The 22,127-nt window shown below is 38.0% G+C and overlaps 1 protein-coding gene across 2 annotated transcripts in view; it reads left to right on the top strand.

The window, feature by feature from the left end:
* The window catches only part of TUBGCP5 (tubulin gamma complex component 5), a 58,794-nt gene that overhangs the window by 19,129 nt on the left and 17,538 nt on the right, over positions 1 to 22,127 (top strand). For both annotated transcript variants that reach the window (XM_007463767.1, XM_007463766.1), the window contains exons 4-12: positions 5,779 to 5,875; positions 6,284 to 6,363; positions 6,764 to 6,899; positions 10,640 to 10,754; positions 15,851 to 15,940; positions 16,706 to 16,799; positions 17,299 to 17,545; positions 19,404 to 19,606; positions 20,670 to 20,785. In XM_007463767.1, coding sequence (XP_007463829.1) covers positions 5,779 to 5,875; positions 6,284 to 6,363; positions 6,764 to 6,899; positions 10,640 to 10,754; positions 15,851 to 15,940; positions 16,706 to 16,799; positions 17,299 to 17,545; positions 19,404 to 19,606; positions 20,670 to 20,785 — 1,178 coding nt within the window. The remainder of the gene's footprint in view (positions 1 to 5,778; positions 5,876 to 6,283; positions 6,364 to 6,763; positions 6,900 to 10,639; positions 10,755 to 15,850; positions 15,941 to 16,705; positions 16,800 to 17,298; positions 17,546 to 19,403; positions 19,607 to 20,669; positions 20,786 to 22,127) is intronic.

The following is a 22,127-nucleotide window of genomic DNA, read 5'->3' as shown; positions in this document are numbered from 1 at the left end:
GCTAGTATTTTGCTGAGGACTTTTGCATCTGTGTTCATCAGTGATATTGGCCTGTAATTTTCTTTTTTTGTGTGATATCTTTGTCTGGTTTTGGTATCAGGGTGATGGTGGCCTCGTAGAATGAGGTCAGAAGTGTTCCTTCCTCTGCAGTTTTTTGGAATAGTTTCAGAAGGATACGTGTTAACTCTTGTCTAAATGTTTGGTAGACTTCACCTGTGAAGCCATCTGGTCCTGGACTTTTGTTCGTTGGGGCTTTTTTTGATACTGATCCAATTTAATGACTGGAAATTGATCTGTTCATTTTTTCTATTTCTTCCTGATTCAGTCTTGGGAGATTGTACATTCCCAGGAATTTGTCCATTTCTTCTAGGTTGTTCATTTTATTAGGTGTACAGTTGCTTATGGTAGTCTCTTGTGACCCTTTGTATTTCTGTGGTGTCAGTTGTAACTTCTTATTCATTTCTGATTTTTTTGATTTGGGTCTTCTCTTTTTTTTCATTTTTTTTTGATGAGCCTGATAAGCAAATTACGAAATTTGTTTATCTTTTCAAGGAGCCAGCTCTTAGTTTCATAGATCTTTTTATTATGTTTTTGTCTTTATTTCATTTACCTCTGCTGTAGAGCTTTATGATTTTTCCTTTTATTAACTTTGGGTTTTATTTGTTCTTCTTTTTCTAGTTCCTTTAGGTGTGAGGTTAGGTTGTTTATTTGAGATTTTTCTTTTTTCCTGAGTTAGGTTTGTATTACTATAAATATCCCTCTTAGAACTCCTTTTGCTGTGTCCAGTAGATTTGGATCATTGTGTTTCCACTTTCATTTGTCTCCAAGTATTTTTTTATTTCCTCTTTGATTTCATCAGTGACCCGTTGCTTCTTTAGTGGCATGTTGTTTAGCCTTCATGTGATTGTGGTTTTTGCAAATTTTTTTCTTGTAGTTGATTTCTAGTCTCTTAGCAGCGTGGTCGGAAAAGATATTTGATATGATTTTAGTCCTCTTAATTTTACTGAGACTTGTTTTGTGGCCTAGTATGTGATGTATCCTAGAGAATGTTCTATGTGCACTTGAAAAGAACGTGTATTCTGCTTTTTGGATGGAATGTCCTACATATATCTATTTAGTCCATCTGATCTAACGTATCATTTATGCTAGTGTTACCTGATTGATTGCTGTCTGGATGATCTGTCCATTTATGTAAGTGGACTGTTAGTGTCCCCTACAATTATCATGTTATTGTCAGTTTCTCCCTCTATGTTTGTTATTATTTGCTTTCTGTATTTAGGTGCTCCTATGTTGGGTGCATATATATTTACAGGTATTGTATATTCTTCTTGGGTTGATCCCTTGATCATTATGTAATGTACTTTGTCTCCTTTTACAGTCTTCGTTTTAAAGTCTGTTTTTGTCTGATTTAAGTATTGCTACCCCAGCTTTCATTTCCATTTGCATGGAAAACCTTTTTCCATTTCCTCACTTTCAGTCTGCCTGTGTCTTTGGATCTGAAGTGAGACTCTTAGGAGTGGCATATATATGGGTATTTTTGTATCCCTTCAGCCACTCTGTATCCTTAGATTGGAGCATTTAGTCCACTTACATTTAAAGTAATTATTGATAGGTAAGTTCTCATTGCCATTTTGTTAATTGTTTTGGGATTGTTTTTTTATTTCTTTTTTGTTCCTTTCTTCTTCTTTTGTTCTCTTGTGATTTGATGACTATCTTTAGTGTTACGTTTGGATTCCTTTCTCTTTTTGTGTGTGTGTATCTATTATAGGTTTTTGTTGTGTGATTACCATGAGGTTTGTATATAACAAGCTAATATATACACGTGATTATTTTAAGTTGCTGATTTCTTAAGTTTGAACACATTTTCACAACCCTGCATTTTTCCTCTCCCCATAACATTTAATGTTTTTGACATCATGTTATATCTTTTTGTTTTGTGTATCCCTTAATTTACTTATTGTGGATATAGATCATTTTACTACTTTTATCTTTTAACCTTCCTGCTAGCTTTATAAGTGGTTGATCTACTACCTTTACTGTATATTTGCCTTTACCACTGAGGCTTTTACTTTTGTAATTTTCTTATTTCTAGTTGTGACCTTTTCTTTTCCACTTAAAGAAGTCCCTTTAACAATTCTTGAAAAGCTGGTTTGGTGGTACTGAACTCTTTAAGCTTTTGCTTGTCTGTAAAACTTTTGCTCTCTCCTTCAAATCTGAATGATAGCCTTGCTGGGTAGAGTATTCTTGGTTGTAGGTTTTTTTCCTTCCATCACTTTAAATGCATCATGCCACTCCCTTCTGGCCTGCAAAGTTTCTGCAGAAAAGTCAAATGATAGCCTTATGGGAATTCCTTTGTAAGTAACTTGTTTTTCCCTTGCTGCCTTTAAGATTCTCTCTTTAACTTTTTTTTTGTTATTATTTTATTTATTTTTGGCTGCATTGGGTCTTCATTGCTGTGCACAGGCTTTCTCTAGTTGTGGTGAGCGGGGGCTACTCTTCATTGCGGTGCGTGGGCTTCCCATTGCGGTGGCTTTTCTTGTTGTGACGCACAGGCTCTAGGCACGTGGGCCTCAGTAGTTGTGGCTCGCGGGCTCTAGAGCACAGGCTCAGTAGTTGTGGCAAACAGGCTTAGTTGCTCTGTGGCATGTGGGATCTTCCCAGACCAGGGATTGAACCCATGTCCACTGCACTGGCAGGCAGTTTCTTAACCACTGTGCCACCAGGGAAGTCCATCTGTCTTTAACTTTAATTTTTGCATTTTAATTACAATGTGTCTTGGTGTGGATCTCTTCGGGTTGATCTTGTTTAGAACTCTCTGTGCTTTCTGGACCTGGATGTCTGTTTCCTTTCCCAGGTTAAAGAATTTTTCAGCTATTATCCTTCACATAAGTTCTCTGCCCCTTTCTCCTTCTGGGGCCCCTATAATGTGAATATTAGTACTCTTGATATTGTCCCAGAAGTCTCTTAAACAGTCCTTAGTTTTAAATTTTTTTGTTCAGTTTGCATGATTTCCACTACAGTCAGTTCACTGATCCATTCCTCTGTATCATTTAATCTACTGTGAATTCCTTCTAGTATATTTTTTATTTCAGTTATTGTATTCTTCACCTATGTTTGGTTTTTCTTTGTATTTTTTAACTTTTTGTTATGCTTCTCATTGTCTTCATTCTTCTCCCAAGTTTGTTGAGCATCTTTATGGTCATTGCCTTGGAAATTTTACCAGGTAGATTACTTATCTCCACTTTGCTTCTTTCTTCTGGCCTTTTTTTGTGTTCTATCATTTGGAACATGTTTTTCTGTCACCTCATTTTGCCTAATTCTCTGTTTTCATTTCTGTTCATTAGATGGAATGCTTACGTTTCCCAAACTTGAACAAGTGACCTTATATAAGAGATGCCCTATGGGGCCCAGCAGACCACTCCCCTCTGGTCACCAGAGCTATTTGTTCTATGGGTGCCCCCTCTATGGGCTGCATGGACCCTTCTGTTGTGGTGGGCTGACTACTGTGGGTGCAGTGGTACACAGGACAGTCCTCAGCACAGTTGGCTGCCAGACTCAGCCTCAGTTAGGTCTGCCCAGTTGCTGGTGGGCAATGCCGGGCCCTGGCGCAGCTGGCTGCAGGACCCAGGAGGTCCTGGGGCCGGGGCTGGCCCAGTGGTGGGTGGGGTTGGGTCATGGGCACACTGGTAGACAAGGCTGGGTCTCCACGTGGCTGGCAGCTGGCCCGGGGGCCCTGGGATTGTTACAGACTGGCTGGGGGGCAGGTAAGCCCCCTGTGCTAATAAGCTAGAGGAGGACTCCAAAATGGTGCTCGCCCACACTAATGTCCTTGTGGTAGAACAAGCTCCCCACGATGGCTGCCAGCAGCATCCATGTCCCCAGGATGAGACCCAGTTGCCTCCTGCCTCTCTGGGAGGTTCTCCAAGATCAGCAGGTGGGTTTGACCCAGGCTCCTTTCAAATTAGTGCTTCTGCCCTGGGTCCCAGAGCATGTGAGATTTTGTATGTGCCATTTAAGAGTGGAGTCTATATTTCCCACAGCCTTCTGGGTCACCCGAATATAAGCCCTACTAGCCTTCAAAGCCAAACATTCTGGGGGCTTGTCTTCCCAATGCGGGACCCCCAGGCAGGGGAGCTCAATAGGGGGCTCAGGCCCCTCACTCCTTGGGAAGAACTTTTGCAGTTATAATTATCCTCCTATTTGTGGGTCACTGACCTGGGATGAGAGTATCGGTCTTGACTATACCATGTCTCCACCCCTCTTAACCATCTCATTGTGGTTCCTTCTTCATATCTTTAGCTGCAGAAGATCTGTTCTGCTAGTCTGCAGAGCATTCTCACTGATAGTTGCTCTGTAAATAGTTGTAATTTTGGTTTGCCCATAGGAGGAGGTGAGTGCAGGTCTTCCCAATCTGCCATCTTGGACGGTCTCCTGTATCATCTAAATGTTAAGTTCCAGGGCCCTAACTTTTAGCAGCAGTCTTCTTTGTTCTTTAATGCTATTAGTGACTTCAGTTAAAACGTGATATTAGCTGATTGATAGGTTATGTTTTAGCCATTAATGCTAATTTTTAGTTCAGTGATTACCTCAATTAATCAGTCTTATAGGTGTCAAGCTCCCTTATAGATGTTAGCAAAAAAATGAACAAAGGGTAGGGGAATGGCCTCATCCAGGTCCTCTTCCCAGGACCATGTGCTGCTTTTGTGCATTACCATGCAGCTACAGGGTGGTAGTTCTGGTCCTTAGCAAAGTAGGGAGGTCTGCAAGGGCACTGTGTGTGCTCTTGCTTTTACTGTACATAGTTCTCTCCTCTTTCACTGGTAACATTCACCTGTTTCAGGTGTACAAAGTCCTTCCAAAGTAAACAATCTGATGTTAGCGATTATTACTAAATAATAGATTTATATATTGGGAGTTATTTTCTTCAAGTATTTACATTTTAGACTACTCTTCTCTATGGAATGAAAATTATTTTTTTTGGTTAAAGGAATTTAATGCATTTCTAAGCAGAGAATTCGTGTTATATCGCCTTATCATTCCCAGGAAAGTTTACCAAGTGTCTACTGTGTCCCTGTCATCACTGGGTGGTAGGAATACGGAATAAACAAGACATGATCATCACTACCCAAGTAGTTGTGAATAGCTATTTAATTATAATTATGATAAACACTATGAAGCTGTACATAAAGTACTATAGAACATATAATAGGGAGAGGTAACCTGAGACTTCCTTACCTTCCTTGATTTTAATTCACCTCCTCTCTCCTTTCCATGCATAGTTTATGACTATTTGCATATTTGGAGTATTTTTCATTTTTGGCAGCTTTTTTAAATGTGATTTTTAAAATACAATTTAAGTTTAAAAAAAACTTAGAAGTTGAAGAATACTAAAAGGAACTCCTGTGTACTTTTTGCTTGGGTTCACCAATTGGTGTCCTTTGATCTGGAACATTCCTCACCCTTTCTTTTTTTGACCGTGATATTATTGAAGAGAGCAGGCTAATTATTTGGTAGCTTGTCCCTCAGTTTAGGTTTGTCTGAGATTCCTCATTATGATTCAGGTAGTGCATTATTTGACAGGTTCCTTATCTGTACACGTTTGAACTATAAAAACAGGTTTAGAGTTTGAGATTTATTTAGGTATGATTTGTGTTTTCTTAAACCAGGAAAAAAAAATGAGGACATAAGTGTCATGGGGTTATCTTTTCTTTACTCAGACTAGTTTAGAAAGCTCTTACCAACCTCAGTGATTCATATTTTTCATTTCTTGTTTTAAAGACAGATGCACATTATTCCATACTGTCACTTCTTCTATGTCTGTCTGATTCTCCTTCAAACAGCAATTATGTGGAAACACCAAGAGATAAAGAAGTGGGTACGTTACCAAATGCTTTTCATACATATAACAAATAAAAGAGAAATTGGTTTTATCACTTAATACCAGACTTTGAGATTTTATAAAAAGTTGTAAAAAAAAATCTGAAACTAAAATATTTCTGTTGTCTTAAATGCAATTGTAGTTGTAAATTTTCTTTTAAAATATGAGTTCTGACTTTGTAAGTTAAACTTTCAATTATATAAAGAGAAAAATCACTTTTGAAGATGAAGAAATTAAATTTTTAAATGTATTAGACTGTCAACTTATTGAGTGTTTCAATATTTTTGAACTTTCATTTCCCAAGTGTATTTTATTATGAGTTTTGTTAGACTTTTTACTGTAATTTGGGTTTTTTTTCCCACATATTTTTGATCAAGCTGATGAAATTCTTCTGCTGTATTTTAGAAAAGAAAGACGATTTCGACTGGGGAAAATACTTGATGGAAGGTGAAGAAATTGACCTTGGCCCAAATGTAGACACACCAGTAAGTAGCAGTGGTTTTGCTACTGAAAATATAAATACATGCCAAGTTATTTAGATGATTTTTATGGGTCCTTCTGCCCTACAGCAACTTATCTAAAACAGGAACACTCTTCACTAAATTAGAGTGGTTTATTATGGAAGTTTTATTAAGATTTTGCACCCAAACATCAGTACTAGGAAGTTGATCAGAAAATATATGTATCCCTTAAGGAGCTGTAAATCTTGGGATTTTGCCACCAAAACTAATTCCATTCTATAATAGTAACTTTTAAGACATGTAGAAAAAGGTTTTATTTGATAAAGTTTTTGCTTTTCTTCTGAAATTTTCTTGATCTTTTAGTCTAAATAGCTCCAGTTGTTAGGTTTTCTAAGGGTAAGATGTATTGCCTTCTTTTAATCAGAATTGGTCTGAAGAAAGTGAAGATGAAGATGATCAACAGCCTTTAAGCAGAGAGGACTCTGGGATTCAGGTGGACAGGACACCATTAGAAGAACAAGATCAAAACAAAAAACCGGGACTTCAAGTCAGCTGGAAAGGTAGTGTGTGTTCTTAGATACTGGCATCATTTTCTGATAGAAGAATTCTCTAGAAGGAAACGCAAGCTTTGAGAATCAGTTTCATGTGGTTTAAAATATTGGTAAGCTCTGCCGTCCTTAAAAACAAACCTTTTTAAACCATTAGTAGATCTTTCTTCTGTAGTACCTAAGAAGTAGCTCTATAGAATTAATGTTGAAAGGGCATTTACAGTGCAATTTTGGTCTTTTTTAAATATAGTTCTGAGAACTTTGTTAGGCCTAAATCGTTGTTTCTTTTCTTTTCTTTTCTTTTCTTTTCTTTTCTTTTTTTTTTTTTTTTTAGCCAAAATTTTTTTTTTTTTTTTTTTTTTTTTTTTTTTTTTTTTTTTTTTTTTTTTTTTTTTTTGAGAAGGATTGGCTTTGCTAAAGTTAGTGACTAAATAAAAGGAAAACATCCATACAATTTAATTTTAAATTTGAATGTCTGCTTTTTCAGTTTTTAGTAAAAAAAATATGAATTGGTAGAATCTAGAAAGAGCTGGAAACAACCTTAGAGATTAGAACATCTAATCCTACTTCTCATTTTGGAGATAAAAAACAGAGGCATGGTTACAGTGTTTTTCCCACGGTCACAGCCGGGAAGCTAACCCCAGAAGCTGGGGCCTGTGACCTAGTCCTGTTCATTGTACCTGAACCTTGCCAAATGCACATAAAGTAGTTAAAGCTGATTTAGCATGCTAACGATTTTCTGCTTTCTTTTCTCTTCCCTTTCTTTTTCATTCTTGAATTGGATCTTTAGGGTAGAGTGTGGGTTAATCAGCTCAGAGCATGTGAGCAGCAGCAGCAGCCCGTGCAGGGCCTTTTGGTTTAGTTTATTTCTTCTCTTCTGCCCTTTCTGATTCTCACTCCCCTTTCCTTTTCTCTGCCAGCCCAGTGACAGGCTCCTGTTCTAATGTATTTGATATCTGTTCTCAAACATGTTGAGTTCTTGTAAAGTACATTGTTTTGGTTGGTTGTATTCCTTTTTTAAACTTACATACTGGTATTATGCTATGTGTAAACTCTGTTCTGTTCTTCTTTTCATTTAACTCTGATCTGTCCATGTCACTCTATGAATATCTCTTCTGTTGCTCCTAATGGCTCAGTAGGATGCTGCAGTTTGCAGTACCTCATTTCTGTAATTGCTTCTCTTATGGGCAGGCCTGAGCTGCCTTCACCCATTCTCCCTAATGCCATGCCTAGTTATGGACCTGGTCCACAATCTCATCCCTACATGATTAGGACCCCGCCTCTGATTTGGTCTGCTGTTTTCATTTGCATTTGTCTGACTATGCAGGATAAGTACTTGGGATCAGTCTTGCCCCTTCTACGATGTATCCATTGACATTCTTTGCTTGCTTTTCTTCGGAGTTTCATGTCGTTCTTGCCCATCCCCACACTTCAGAGTTCTTTGTATATCTAGATAGTAATTCCTAGGTTTTAGACATTGCAATTTTCTTCCTCTAGTTAGTCACCTGTATGTTCATGGTGTCCTTCAAACAGAATCTGTGATTTTTAAAAATATCTTATTGTACTCAAATCTGAATTTTTCATGGTATGGTTAGAATTTGGGCCTTGATATTTTTCTCTAAAAGAACATTCCCCTGTATTTTCCTTCTGTTTGCTTTTTTAGAGCTTGTGTTTAACTCTTTAGTGACCACCAGATCCTCTTTTATGTATGACGTGAGGTTAAAAGGTCCAGCTTATTTTTCTCCCATGTCATGAGCAGATTTCCCAACAGTCCATTCTTTCCACATTGCTTTGTGGTTCTAACATTATTATGTATCGATAACACTTATTTATTTCTGAACATTCAGTTCTCTTCGCTGAGTGTGAGTTGTGGAGGAACAGACTTTTTATTTATATGGCTTTGTACTGTGTTTCAACACATAGAAGGCAAGTTTCCCCCTCACCTCCTTTACTCTTTTTCAAAATAGGCTTAGCTATTTGTGGGCTTTTATTCTTCTAAAGACATTTTAAAAGTTCCTTTTTAAAAATCCAGCTGGAATTTTTATTGGGATTGCATTGAATTTATAGATTTAGCTTGGGGAGATCTGACATCTTTACTATGAAAATATCTGCATTTATTCTAATTTTTTAATGTCTTACCAGATTTTGGAAATTTTCTTTGTAAAGACCTTAAGCCTTTGTTAATTTCTATGTATGTTAATAGTTATTATTGTGAATAGTGTCTTTTTTGTTTTATTTATTGCTGGAGTAGGGGGACACTTGTTTTTTGTAAATTGTTCTTATATCCAGCATTCTTGCTGAACTCTCATACTGCTTATATATTATTGATTCCGTTAGGTTTTTTGTGTAGACAATCAGTATTGTTTGCAAATATTGACAGTTTTATCTCCTGCCAGTTCTTTTTTTTTAAAAAATAAATTTATTTATTTTATTTATTTATTTTTGGCTGTGTTGGGTCTTCGTTGCTTTGTGGGCTTTCTCTAGTTGCAGCGAGCGGGGGCTACTCTTTGTTGTGGTGCGCAGGCTTCTCACTGCAGTGGCTTCTCTTGTTGCAGAGCACGGGCTGTAGGCACGTGGCCTTCAGTAGTTGTGGCACGTGGGCTCAGTAGTTGTGGCGCATGGGCTCTAGAGCACCGGCTCAGTAGTTGTGGTACACGGGCTTAGTTGCTCTGCGGCATGTAGGATCTTCCTGGACCAGGGCTCAAACCCGTGTCCCCTGCATTGGCAGGCAGATTCTTAACTACTGTGCCACTAGGGAAGCCCCTCCTGCCAGTTCTTATACCTTGTATCTTCTTAATGACATGTTAACCATGTCTCTTTCCTGGCCAGCCCTCTAGTCTGCAGAGGAAGCAATGGCAATGAACATGGGTTTCCTGGAGTGGTTTTTATCCCAAGAGGGTTGCCCCTGAAATTCCTTAATTAAGTGTGATAGTTTTTGGCATAGGTTCTGGATATGTGTCATTTGTAAAATTAAGACTTTTATTCCTGTTTTTCTAGGAGTCTTTGATTATAAATAAGTATTGAACTTTATCAAGTGCTGTTCTTTATCTGTGAGATAATTCTGTAATTCATCACTTTTACTCTAGTACTTTACTGATAGATTTTTTTGATGGTGAATCATTCTTGAATTCCTGATCTAAACTTCCTTGATCATTCTGTTATTTTTTTTACTATAGTATTGGATTGGGTTAGCCTTTTTTAATTGAGAATTTTTAATCTTTATTCTTCGATGAATTACTTTTTCTATCATGTCTTTATCTGGTTTTAGAAGCAGGGTTATATTGGCCTCATAAAATGTTAGACAGCTCTCCCTTTTTCTGTTTTCTACAACAATCTGTATAAGATAGCTAATCCTTCAAACCCTACTACTAGTCCTGAGACTTTGGGGGTGTTTGGGAACATCTTAGGTTGCCATTTCAATTTCTTTTATGATTATTGAATTATTCAAGTATACGGATTGTGTCTTTTTATTCATGGGTCATTTTAAAATCGAGTAATTTTTTTTTTTTTTTTTTACTTTCTAGCAGTGACAATTAAATTTTGTATGTCTCTGTGTGTGTGTGTGTGTGTGTGTGTATGGTTTTAAGTAAATGATTATATATATAAATGTTGTTGGGTAGCTATTATTTTAAAGACCCTTTGTCAATTGAATATTTGAATGGAATCATAAGTCCAGATATTGTAGCAAAGCTGATCAAGTATTTTGTTGTTAACTCTTATAACTTAAATGTAAATAAATTCCCTTCCACTAGATGAGTCAGATGCCCGAAGCTGGCTGGAACAACATGTGGTCCGTCAGTACTGGACAGCCAGGTCCTCGAGGTTTCCTCATAGTTTACATTTGCACTCCAATCTAGCTGCTGTCTGGTAAGAAGCTATTTTCCATTTCATGTGTTGATGGAGGAAACTTGGATGTTTTACTATTTGGTTTTGAGTTGTGACTTAAATGCTTTCTTGAACTTTTTTTTTAACAGTTTTCAAAATTGAAGTATTGAATTTACAATGTTGTGTTAGTTTCAGGTATATAGCAAAGTGATTGTTATACATACATACATTTATATATGTGTGTGTGTATATAATCCATTTTCAGATTCTTTTCCATTATGAGTTATTACAAGATGTTGAATATAGTTCCTTATCCTATACAGTAGGTCCTTGTTGTTTACCTGTTTTATATGTAGTAGGGTGTATATGTTAATCCCAAACTCCTAATTTATCTCTCCCCCTGTCTGCTATCCCCTTTGGTAGCAGTAAGTTTCTATTCTGTGCCTATGAGTGCAATTATATCTTATAAATAAGTTTATTTCTATCATTTTTTTAGATTCCACATATAAGTGATATCATGTGATATTTGCCTTTCGCTGTCTGACTTATTTCACTTAGTATGGTAATCTCTAGGTCCATCCATGTTGCTGCAAATGGCAGTGTTTCATTATTTTTATGGCTGAGTAATATTCCATTGTGTGTATGTGTGTGTGTGTGTGTGTGTGTGTGTGTGTGTGTGTGTACCATATCTTCTTTATCCATTCATCTGTCCATCTTTTGATGGACATGTAGGTTGATTCCATGTCTTATCTATTGTAAATAGTGCTGCTATGAACATTGGGGCTCTGTTTTTAGTTTTTTAAGGAACCTCTGCACTGTTCTCCATAGTGGCTGCACCAATTTACATTCCCACCAACAGGAGAGGAGGGTTCCTTTTTCTCCAAATCCTCTCCAGCATTTATTATTTGTAGACTTTTTAATGATGGCTATTCTGACTGGTATGAGTTGATACCTCATTGTAGTTTTGATTTGCATTTCTCTAATAATTAGTGTATTGAGCATTTTTTCCTGTGCCTGTTGGCCACTTGTATGTCTTTGGAGAAGTGTCTTTAGGTTTTCTACCCATTTTTTGATTGGGTTGTTTGTTTTTTTCATATTAAGCTGTATGAGCTGTTTATATATTTTGGAAATTAATCCCTTGTCATTTGCATCATTTGCAAATATTTTCTCCCTGTCAGTAGGTTGTCTTTTTGATTTGCTTATGGTTTCCTTTACTGTACAAAAACTTTTGAATTTAATTAGGTCCCATTTGTTTATTTTTCTCTTTATTTCCATCACTCTAGGAGACGGATCCAAAAAAATATTGCTGCGATTTATGTCAAAGAGTTTTCTGCCTATGTTTACCTCTAGGAGTTTTATAGTGTCCAGTTTTATATTTAGGTCTTTAATCCATTTTGAGTTTATTTGTGTATATGGGGTTAGAGACTGTTCTAATTTCATTCTTTTACATGTAGCTGTCCAGTTTTCCCAGCACCAGTTATTGAAGAGACTGTTTTTCTCCATTGCATATTCTTGTCTCCTTTGTCGTAGATTAATTAACCATGAGTGTGTGGGTTTATTTCTGGGCTTTCTATCCTGTTCCATTGATCTGTGTTTCTGTTTTTGTGCCAGTACCATACTGTATTAATTACTGTAATTTTGTAATATAGTCTGAAGTCAGGGAGCCTGATTCCTCCACCTTCATTTTTCTTTCTCAAGATTGTTTTGGCTATTCAAGGTCTTTTGTGTCTCCATACACATTTAAAATTTTCTTGTTCTGGTTCTGTGAAAAATGCCGTTGGTAATTTGATAGGGATTGCATTGAATCTGTAGATTGCCTTAGGTAGTATGGTCATTTTAACAATATTGATTCTTCCAGTCCAAGAATACAGTTTCTTTCATCAGTGTCTTACTGTTTTTGGAGTACAGGTCTTTGCCTCCTTAGGTAGGTTTATTCCGAGGTATTTTATTCTTTTTGATGCAGTGGTAAATGGGATTGTTTCTTTAATTTCTCTTTCGGATATTTCATTGTTAGTGTATAGAAATACAACAGACTTCTATATACTAATTTTGTATCCAGCAACTTTACTGAATTCATTGATAGTCTCTAGTTGTTTCCTGGTAGCATCTTTAGAATTTTCTTATATATATTATCATGTCATCTGCAAACAGTGACAGTTTTACTTCTTTTCCAATTTGGATTCCTTTTATTTCTTTTTCTTCTCTGATTGCTGTGGCTAGGACTTCCAAAATTATGTTGAATAAAAGTGGCAAGAGTGGGCATCCTTGTCTTGTGCCTAATGTTAGAGGAAGTGCTTTCGCCTTTGAGTATGATGTTAGCTGGGCTTATCGTATATGGCCTTTTATTATGTTGAGGTATGTTCCCTCTATACCCATTTTTTTAGAGTGTTTATCATAAATGGATGTTGAATTTTGTCAAAAGCTTTTTCTGCATCTATTGAGATGGTCATGTAATTTTTATTCTTCAATTTATTAATGTGATGTATCACACTGATTTGCAGATGTTGAATCATCCTTGCATCCCTGGGATAAACCCCACTTGATCATGGTATATGATCCTTTTAATGTATTGTTCAAGTCAGTTTGCTAGTATTTTGCTGAGGACTTTTGCATCTGTGTTCATCAGTGATATTGGCCTGTAATTTTCTTTTTTTGTGTGATATCTTTGTCTGGTTTTGGTATCAGGGTGATGGTGGCCTCGTAGAATGAGGTCAGAAGTGTTCCTTCCTCTGCAGTTTTTTGGAATAGTTTCAGAAGGATACGTGTTAACTCTTGTCTAAATGTTTGGTAGACTTCACCTGTGAAGCCATCTGGTCCTGGACTTTTGTTCGTTGGGGCTTTTTTTGATTACTGATCCAATTTAATGACTGGAAATTGATCTGTTCATATTTTCTATTTCTTCCTGATTCAGTCTTGGGAGATTGTACATTCCCAGGAATTTGTCCATTTCTTCTAGGTTGTTCATTTTATTAGGCGTACAGTTGCTCATAGGTAGTCTCTTGTGACCCTTTGCATTTCTGTGGTGTCAGTTGTAACTTATTATTCATTTCTGATTTTATTGATTTGGGCCTTCTCTCTTTTTTTCCTTTTTTTTTTTTTGATGAGTCTGATAAGCAAATTACGAAATTTGTTTATCTTTTCAAGGAACCAGCTCTTAGTTTCATTGATCTTTTCTATTATGTTTTTGTCTCTATTTCATTTACTTCCACTGTGGAGCTTTATGATTTTTCCTTTTACTAACTTTGGGTTTTATTTGTTCTTCTTTGAGTTAGGTTTGTATCACTATAAACATTCCTCTTAGAACTGCTTTTGCTGTGTCCAGTAAATTTGGATCGCTGTGTTTCCACTTTCATGTCTCCAGGTATTTTTTTATTTCCTCTTTGATTTCATCAGTGAGCTGTTGCAGACTGTGGTTTTCTTGCTTCTGGTGTCTGCCCCCTGGTGGGTAAGACTGGTCCAGGGGCTTCTTCAGGCTTCCTGCAGGAGGTACTGGTGCCTGCCCACTGATGTGTGAAGCTGGGTCTTGTCCCTCTTGTGAGCAGGGTTGTATCTGCGGGCGTGTGTAGAGGTGGCTGTGGGCTCAGGAAGTCTAGGCAGCCTGTCTGCTGAGGCGAGGGGCTGTGTCCCTGCCCAGTTTGTTTCGCCTGTGGCATCCCCACACTGGAGCCTACAGCCTACTGGGTGGGACCAGGTCTTGGTGCCAAGAGGTCAGCCTCCATGAGAGCTCACGCAGGTGAATGCTCCCTGATATAGCCATCACCAGTGTCTTTGTCCCCAGGATGAGTCACCAGCCATCCCCCACCTCCCCAGGAGACCCTCCAAGACCAGCAGGTAGGTCTGGCCCGGGCTCCTATCATATTGCTGCCTTTGCCCTCAGTCTCGGTGCTCATGAGATTTTGTTTGTGCCCTTAAGAGTGGAGTTTCTATTTCCCTCCATCCTGTGGAGCTCCTGCAGTCAAGCCCCACTGGCCTTCAAAGCCAAATGCTCTGGGGGCTCCTCTTCCCGGTGCCAGACCCCCCAGACGAGGACATGCCTCACGTGTGGGAGAACCTCTATAATATAATTATTCTCCAGTTTGTGGGTCACCCACCTGGGGAGTATCAGATTTGATTATATCGCGAGTCTGCCTCTCCTACCTGTCTTGTTGTGGTTCCTTCTTTAATATTTTCTGGTATGTTTCAGTGTTTTTTATCAGTTTTTCTTTCCACAGTTAGTTGTAATTTTTCTGTGCTAGTGAGAGGATGTGAGCTTAGGGTCCTTCTACTCTGCCATCTTGGCCGCTCTCCTCAGTCACTTATTCTTCATAACACTTTGCACTTGCCACTTAACCTGTGATCAGTTGTTCCTCATCGAACTAGCTCCGTTTGCCTGATGAGCAGCAAGCCAAATGCTGAAACTCCAAGGTTTGCAGCAGAAAGGGTTTATTCACAAGGCAGCCAAGTGAGAAGGGAAAACAAATCTCAAATCTGCTTTTCCTTGAAATTTTTAACAGTTCCAATTAAGCAGTTTTTTTGTTTGTTTGTTTGTTTGCGCTATGTGGGCCTCCCACTCTTGTGGCCTCTTCCAGTGCAGAGCACAGGCTCTGGACGCGCAGGCTCAGCGGCCATGGCTCACGGGCCCAGCCGCTTCGCGGCATGTGGGATCTTCCTGGACCGGGGCATGAACCCGTGTCTCCTGCATCGGCAGGTGGACTCTTAACCACTGCACCACCAGGGAAGCCCTAAGCAGTTTTGTTATTTAATTATTATTTTTAAAGTGAAATTATTTAACTATAATCAGTCTTTTGATTTGTTATTTTCAAAGTGAATGGATTGGTTTATATTAGGCCATTTATTTGATTTCTGTTTTAGTGTACTTACTGTAAAAATAGTTACTATTTTTCCAAAACAACAATACATAGTTTTAAATGTTTGCCTAAGTCGGCAATAAACTTAGAATTGCTCTGAAAGTGCTTCTCTGAGAGTATTTCAGTTGACTTGTGAAAATGAATATGGGAGGAAATTTAAAGTATGTATTATGTTTATTTGCTTATCGATTACTGGTTAAATTACCACTAAATTACACATATTCTTTGAGACTTCTACTTTTACTTAATAAGAAATCTTTTCATTGACATTTGATGTTTGTTATCTAATAGGGACCAACACTTGTACACCAGTGACCCATTATATGTTCCAGATGACAGAGTTTTTGTTACTGAAACGCAGGTTATTCGGGAAACCCTATGGTAAGACCTGTTAACCTAATTCATAGTCTAAAGACTTTATTAATGAGAAGCAGAATTTTGATTTTTTGAAGAAAGGTGTTTGAGGGTTTTTCACATGCATATTAGAAATAGGCCATTAGGTATGAACCCAAATCAGGTCCCTGTGGACGCCTAAATTTGGATTGGGAGACTCAGTAAGCCCAAACTTTAGAGTCGACCATGGAGATTTTGGTATATTTACCTCTTTTCCATTTTAAATACTGTCATATATGATTTAACCAAGATTAGACTATCACTTTTTAAATATCTGAATTCATGTTAAGGGTTTTAATTTTCTGCTTACTGCTTTTTAGGCAGAGCACATCAGTGAGAGTTACCTGTGCCCTGTACCTAGGAACCAGGAATCTAAGAATTTAGACTGTGTTCACACAAAAATGAAGATGAAGAATGTAACATGTAGTGCTGTTACTACTGAGATTTCCAGTTTCTGGTTCTCTCTGCCATAAAATATAATACTGACATGCTTAAAAGTGGGAAGATCTGTTTGGACCATCACGTATGTGAGGAAATGTTTTGACAATACTGTTTCGTACTTTCTTAAAGATGGTATTGAAATAATCAGTCTTAAGGTAATCAGATAAAAAGACTGATGTCTTCTATTTTCTAATTATCTGACCTCTTTGTCCTCCCTTACCCTCCCCTTCTGAATCTTTTATTAAAATTTCTTAGGCATTACTGTAGTGAATATTTTTCTAAACTTAAAGTACATTCATCTTTTTATTTCAGGTTACTTTCAGGGGTAAAAAAGCTCTTTATATTTCAGCTGATAGATGGAAAGGTAACTGTGAGGAACAACATTACAGTAACTCATTTGACAAATGTAAGTTATTTGTATTTATTATAATTAAAATTAAATAATAAGATTTATGTAAATCATGGTTATGTAACTTTAGAACATTTTGCAATATTAAAATTAACTATTAAATATATTTAAGTTCCAAAAGGCAAAATTAAGTTTGTATTTTTATAGTGCTTAGAGAATTCTTTTATATTCTTTGTGGTGTTCATATTTAGTTTTGATTTGTATTTTCTGTCATTCTTTATTGGGAAAGCTGTCTACTGTAATTTTTTTGCCTACAGTACATTTATCTTATATTTATGTGTTTTTAAAAAGTGTAAGCCACAGTTCTATATTTTATAAAAATTAATGCTTACACTGTTTCCTCTGAACGTAAAACTAAATACTCGTTTTATTACTTTGTCTTTTACTAAGCATACAGTTTTAAAAAGTCACAAAAATATTTTACAGTGAGGGGGATATTAATCAGAATGCCTACAGAAGACTGACTTTAAGCCATTCTGGTTTGCTTCTGTTGTAGAGCTGTTTACGATCAGTGCTAGAACAAATAGCAGCATATGGCCAGGTTGTGTTTCGACTCCAGGAGTTTATTGATGAAATCATGGGGCACAGCTCTGAAAGCATGTTACCTGGAAATGGTTCCATTCCTAAGAAGTCGACAGAAGCACCTTTTAGAACATACCAGGCTTTCATGTGGGCCCTGTACAAATACTTCATTAGTTTCAAAGAGGAACTTACAGAAATTGAGAAGTGCATCATCAATAATGGTATTTAAATATTCTTCCCTTTTACTCATAACACATGTAACTCATATTTTGAATGCCATTTAGGTTAATAATTGATATAAGATTTGAAAATTACATGGCAAATAAGTAATTCTCCTGAATACACTCATTTTTTAAAATTATTTTAAATTTGTATTTTTAAGCCATTCATATCTCTAAAAATCCAAGCAGTATAGAAAGATTTACAGTGAAATTTTTTCCTGCTGCATTAGTTCCCCAGCCCAGAGACAACCAACTGATCTTGTACATCCTTCCAGAAATAATTTAGACATATGCAAGCAACATGTATTCATATACACATGGCTAGTAGTCTTTTAACTGCTCTCTTCAAATTGCTTTCTAATTTAAATTTTGAGGAATATACCATACAAGTATTTGAAGAGCCTCCTCATTCTTTTTTACATATCGAGCATCTTATTGTATGGATGTATCATAGACCAGTCCCCTTTTGATGGACATTTGGGCTGTACCTGATCTTTTCCTGTTGGCAACAGTGCTGCAGTGATAATCACTTACGTATAAGTAATTGTACACATGTGCACCAAGTTAGCTATAGCGCAAATTCTTAAGAGTGGAATTGCTAAGTCAAAGGGTATGTAATGGCATATGTGATTTTAGTAGATATTGCCACATTGTTCTCCACGGAGGTACAGATAAATAACTTTACACCCTTGCCAGCAATATATATGAGTACCCGTTTGTTCCCAGTCTTGCCAGCAGTGTGCTTTCAAACTTTTGGGTCTTCATCAATATGACAGGTGAAAATGGTAACCCAGTGCAGGTTTTCCCCCTTAACTTTTATTTACAACTAATGCAAAAAATAGTACACTGAGGTCCCATGTTCCCATTACCCAGCATCCTCCAGTGTTGACACCTATAGTACGTTATCAAAACTAGGAAATTGACATTGGCACAGTTCATTAACTAGTCTGCAGGTCTGACATGGGTTTCACCAGTTTTGCAGGGCCTTGTTTTTTTGCAAGGAGGTAAGCAGTATCTTTCTGCCGTTCTTTTACATTTTATCACATGTGTAGATCTCTATGACCGCCTCCATATTTAGGGTTCAGAGCTGTGCCATCCTGACGAAGGGACTTGCTCTTGTTGCCTTTGGTAGTCACCCTCTCCGCCTCCCCTCACTAAAACAGGAGCCCACTGTAGTCTGTTTTGTATTTGCCCAGAGTAGTTTTATTCTGCATTCATTTTTCATAAGTGAGGTTGAGTATCTTTCTTTATGTTTAAGAATTGCTTGAATTTCCTTTTCCATGAATTGTCACTTCCTTTATTCATTATTTTTCTGCTGAGTTGTCTTTTCCTCCTTTAGGGGGTTCTTTTTTGGGGGAAATCAGTTCCTTGTAACATGAGATTAAAACCTGCCATCCTGGGCTTCCCTGGTGCGCAGTGGTTCTTTATTCATTATTTTTCTGCTGAGTTGTCTTTTCCTCCTTTAGGGGGTTCTTTTTTGGGGGAAATCAGTTCCTTGTAACATGAGATTAAAACCTGCCATCCTGGGCTTCCCTGGTGGCGCAGTGGTTGAGAGTCCGCCTGCCGATGCAGGGGACACAGGTTCGTGCCCCAGTCCGGGAAGATCCCACATGCCGCGGAGCGGCTGGGCCCGTGAGACATGGCCACTGAGCCTGTGCGTCCGGAGCCTGTGCTCTGCAACGGGAGAGGCCACAGCAGTGAGGGGCCCATGTATTGGAAAAAAAAAAACAAAAAAACAAAAAAAACCCTGCCATCCTCCGGTTTGCCATGCCTTTCCATAAGTAGGTTAGCATTTATATCACATTTTGAATGCAGACATTTTTCCTTGCTAATGAGTTTGATTTCTTGATATTTGCAGATACTACAATAACTCTTGGAATAGTGGTGGACAAGTTGTCACCTCGATTGGCTCAGCTCAAGGTTCTGCACAAAGTGTTTAGTACTGGAGTAGCAGAAGTTCCACCTGACACTCGAAATGTCGTTCGAGCATCTCACCTGCTCAACACCCTGTACAAAGCCATCCTTGAATATGACAATGTTGGAGAAGCTTCTGAGCAAACTGTATGTGGGGATCCTTGTCTAGTCCACCGTGTGTGACTAATTCTGCTCAGCCATAGGAGTGGTCGATAGCCTGTCATAGATATTTGTAAAAATAGTATGTCAGACAGTTGTTGTGAGTTTTCAAATTAGGTTCTAAATTTGAGGCTGCAGGAAACTAGCTTTTCATCTATAATTGCCAAAATCACCAGATGGATGAGGCAAGAATAAAACAAAGCAAAAAAGCAAGATGTGAAAAATACCTAGCTGATTTTTATAGATATTTGTAATAACTCTTTCTTAAATAAAAATACAGATCTATTATATGAGGTATCTAGAGTAGTCACATTCATAGAAACAGAGAAGAGAATGGTGGTTACCAGGGACCGGGGGAGAGGAGAAAATGGGATAGGTAATGGGTACAGAGTTTCAGTTCTGTAGCCTGAAAAAGGTTTAGGAGGTCTGTTTTCATAACAGTATGAATACATTTAACACTACCAAACTGTACACTTTAAAATGGTTAAGATAGTATAGTTTATATTATGTATTTTTTTACCATAATTTTAAAAAATACAAATCTAGACTTTAATCTAGAAAGCTGCATGTTTCTTTGGGTACATAATTTAGGTGCTTTGCCTAGTTTGTTGGTGTGACTCTTTTTCCTCACCATTTTGATATTGCATTTCAATAAAAAGTTGATTTCTTTCAGCTCTGTAATTTCTTTTTATTAGGAACTATAGTAGAACAGAATCACTTCCTTGTTGTTAATGGACATTTTGCTAATAGCACTATTTGGATAGGATAACCATATCCCAGTTTGGACTGTCCAGTTTAAACCTGTTGTCCCTGGGTAACTTTCACTCCTAAGAGGGTCCTGCTATGGACAATATGGTCTTCTCATATTTAGGTTAGGTTTTTCATAAGGATTTTATAGCATATGGTTAGGATTTTTAATTTCTTACTTTGTTTCAAAAAACATAGACATTGGATCACTTTTTAAAAGGTGCTTCAGAAGCGCTCAAACCTCATTTTATCCAGAGACGAGGGAGTTCTGAGAATGGATGTGCGTGCTGCGCTGTCTCCTCAGGTCTCCTTGCTGTTCTCGCTCTGGGTGGAGACCGTGCGGCCCTACCTGCAGACTGTAGATGAGTGGATCGTGCATGGGCACCTTTGCGACTGTGCCCGGGAGTTCATCATCCAGAGGTGAGGGAGGCACAGCAGGAGCTGGCGTTACCTCTCTTCTCCCATGTGGAGATTGTACACTTCTGTTAGCTTCACCTGATCCATAGTCAGGTTCTCTTGCCTATGGATTTTTATAGAAGACATCAGGTACCAGTGCAAAAATATTTTTCAAGTTTTATGTCAGTCACAGCTTTGCTTATTAGCAAATTTATATTTTTGAGTGATAGTGTGTTTATGGCTGGCTGGTATGGTGAAAGGCACACTGACTCCCTTAAAATGAATTAGGTGATGTCAGATGGCTTCATTAAAGGGAACCAAAGGGAATAAATTATCTGTGAGACAAAAGGTGTGAAAATATTACAAAATATGCCTCTAATATATTTATTTCTCCTAATTAGCTGCTCTTTTTACCTTTTTAGTATAATATTTAATAAAACAATTAAGGAAAATCTTGATCATAAAATCTATGGTGATTCCCCTTCACTTAATTGATTTTTCTGAACAGAATCATGGAAACTGCAATATAGAACTATTTGCACTCTCTTAACTCAGTCTTAAGTTCTGCACTCTGTACAGATACATGTTTTTTGTTTTGTTTTTATTTATATATTTATTTATTTATTTATTTATTTTTGGCTGCGTTGGGTCTTTGTTGCTGCATGCGAGCTTTCTCTAGTTGTGACGAGTGGGGCCTACTCTTCGTTGCGGTGCGTGGACTTCTCATTGCGGCGGCTTCTCTTGTTGCAGAGCACGGGCTCTAGGCATGCGAGCTTCAGTAGTTGAAGCATGCGGGCTTCAGTAGTTGTGGCTCGCAGGCTCTAGAGCACAGGCTCAGTAGTTGTGGTGCATGGGCTTAGTTGCTCCACAGCATATGGGATCTTCCCAGACCAGGGCTCGAACCCGTGTCCCCTGCATTGGCAGGCAGATTCTTAACCACTGTGCCACCAGGGAAGTCCCCAGATACATGTTTTTATTGATAGCTATCCATTTAACTCATCAGGGAGAGTAACTTTCTTAGAGCTACAGAAAGGTAACCCTGTTTACACAGTGCTCATATAAAAGAACTGGCCTTTCTTTAGCTGAATCGTGGGTCTCATTATGTCTTGTTTCTTCTGTTGCACATGAGGATTTTTGTTAAAATGGGATTCTGACTATCCTTAGGGGGTGATGAGTACACCTTGTTTCATTGTTAAAATAGTCCAGTGGAGGGCTTCCCTGGTGGCGCGGTGGTTGAGAGTCCACCTGCCGTTGCAGGGGACACGGGTTCGTGCCCCGGCCCGGGAAGATCCCACATGCCGCAGAGCGGCTAGGCCCCTGAGCCATGGCCACTGAGCCTGCGCATCCGGAGCCTGTGCTCCGCAAC

The sequence above is a fragment of the Lipotes vexillifer genome, unplaced genomic scaffold (genome assembly GCF_000442215.2).
Source record: "Lipotes vexillifer unplaced genomic scaffold, Lipotes_vexillifer_v1.1 scaffold200, whole genome shotgun sequence".
NCBI classification, from domain to species: domain Eukaryota; kingdom Metazoa; phylum Chordata; class Mammalia; order Artiodactyla; family Lipotidae; genus Lipotes; species Lipotes vexillifer.
The sequence above is the reverse complement of the archived record's forward strand: the minus strand, read 5'-3'. Positions and strand labels throughout refer to the sequence as shown.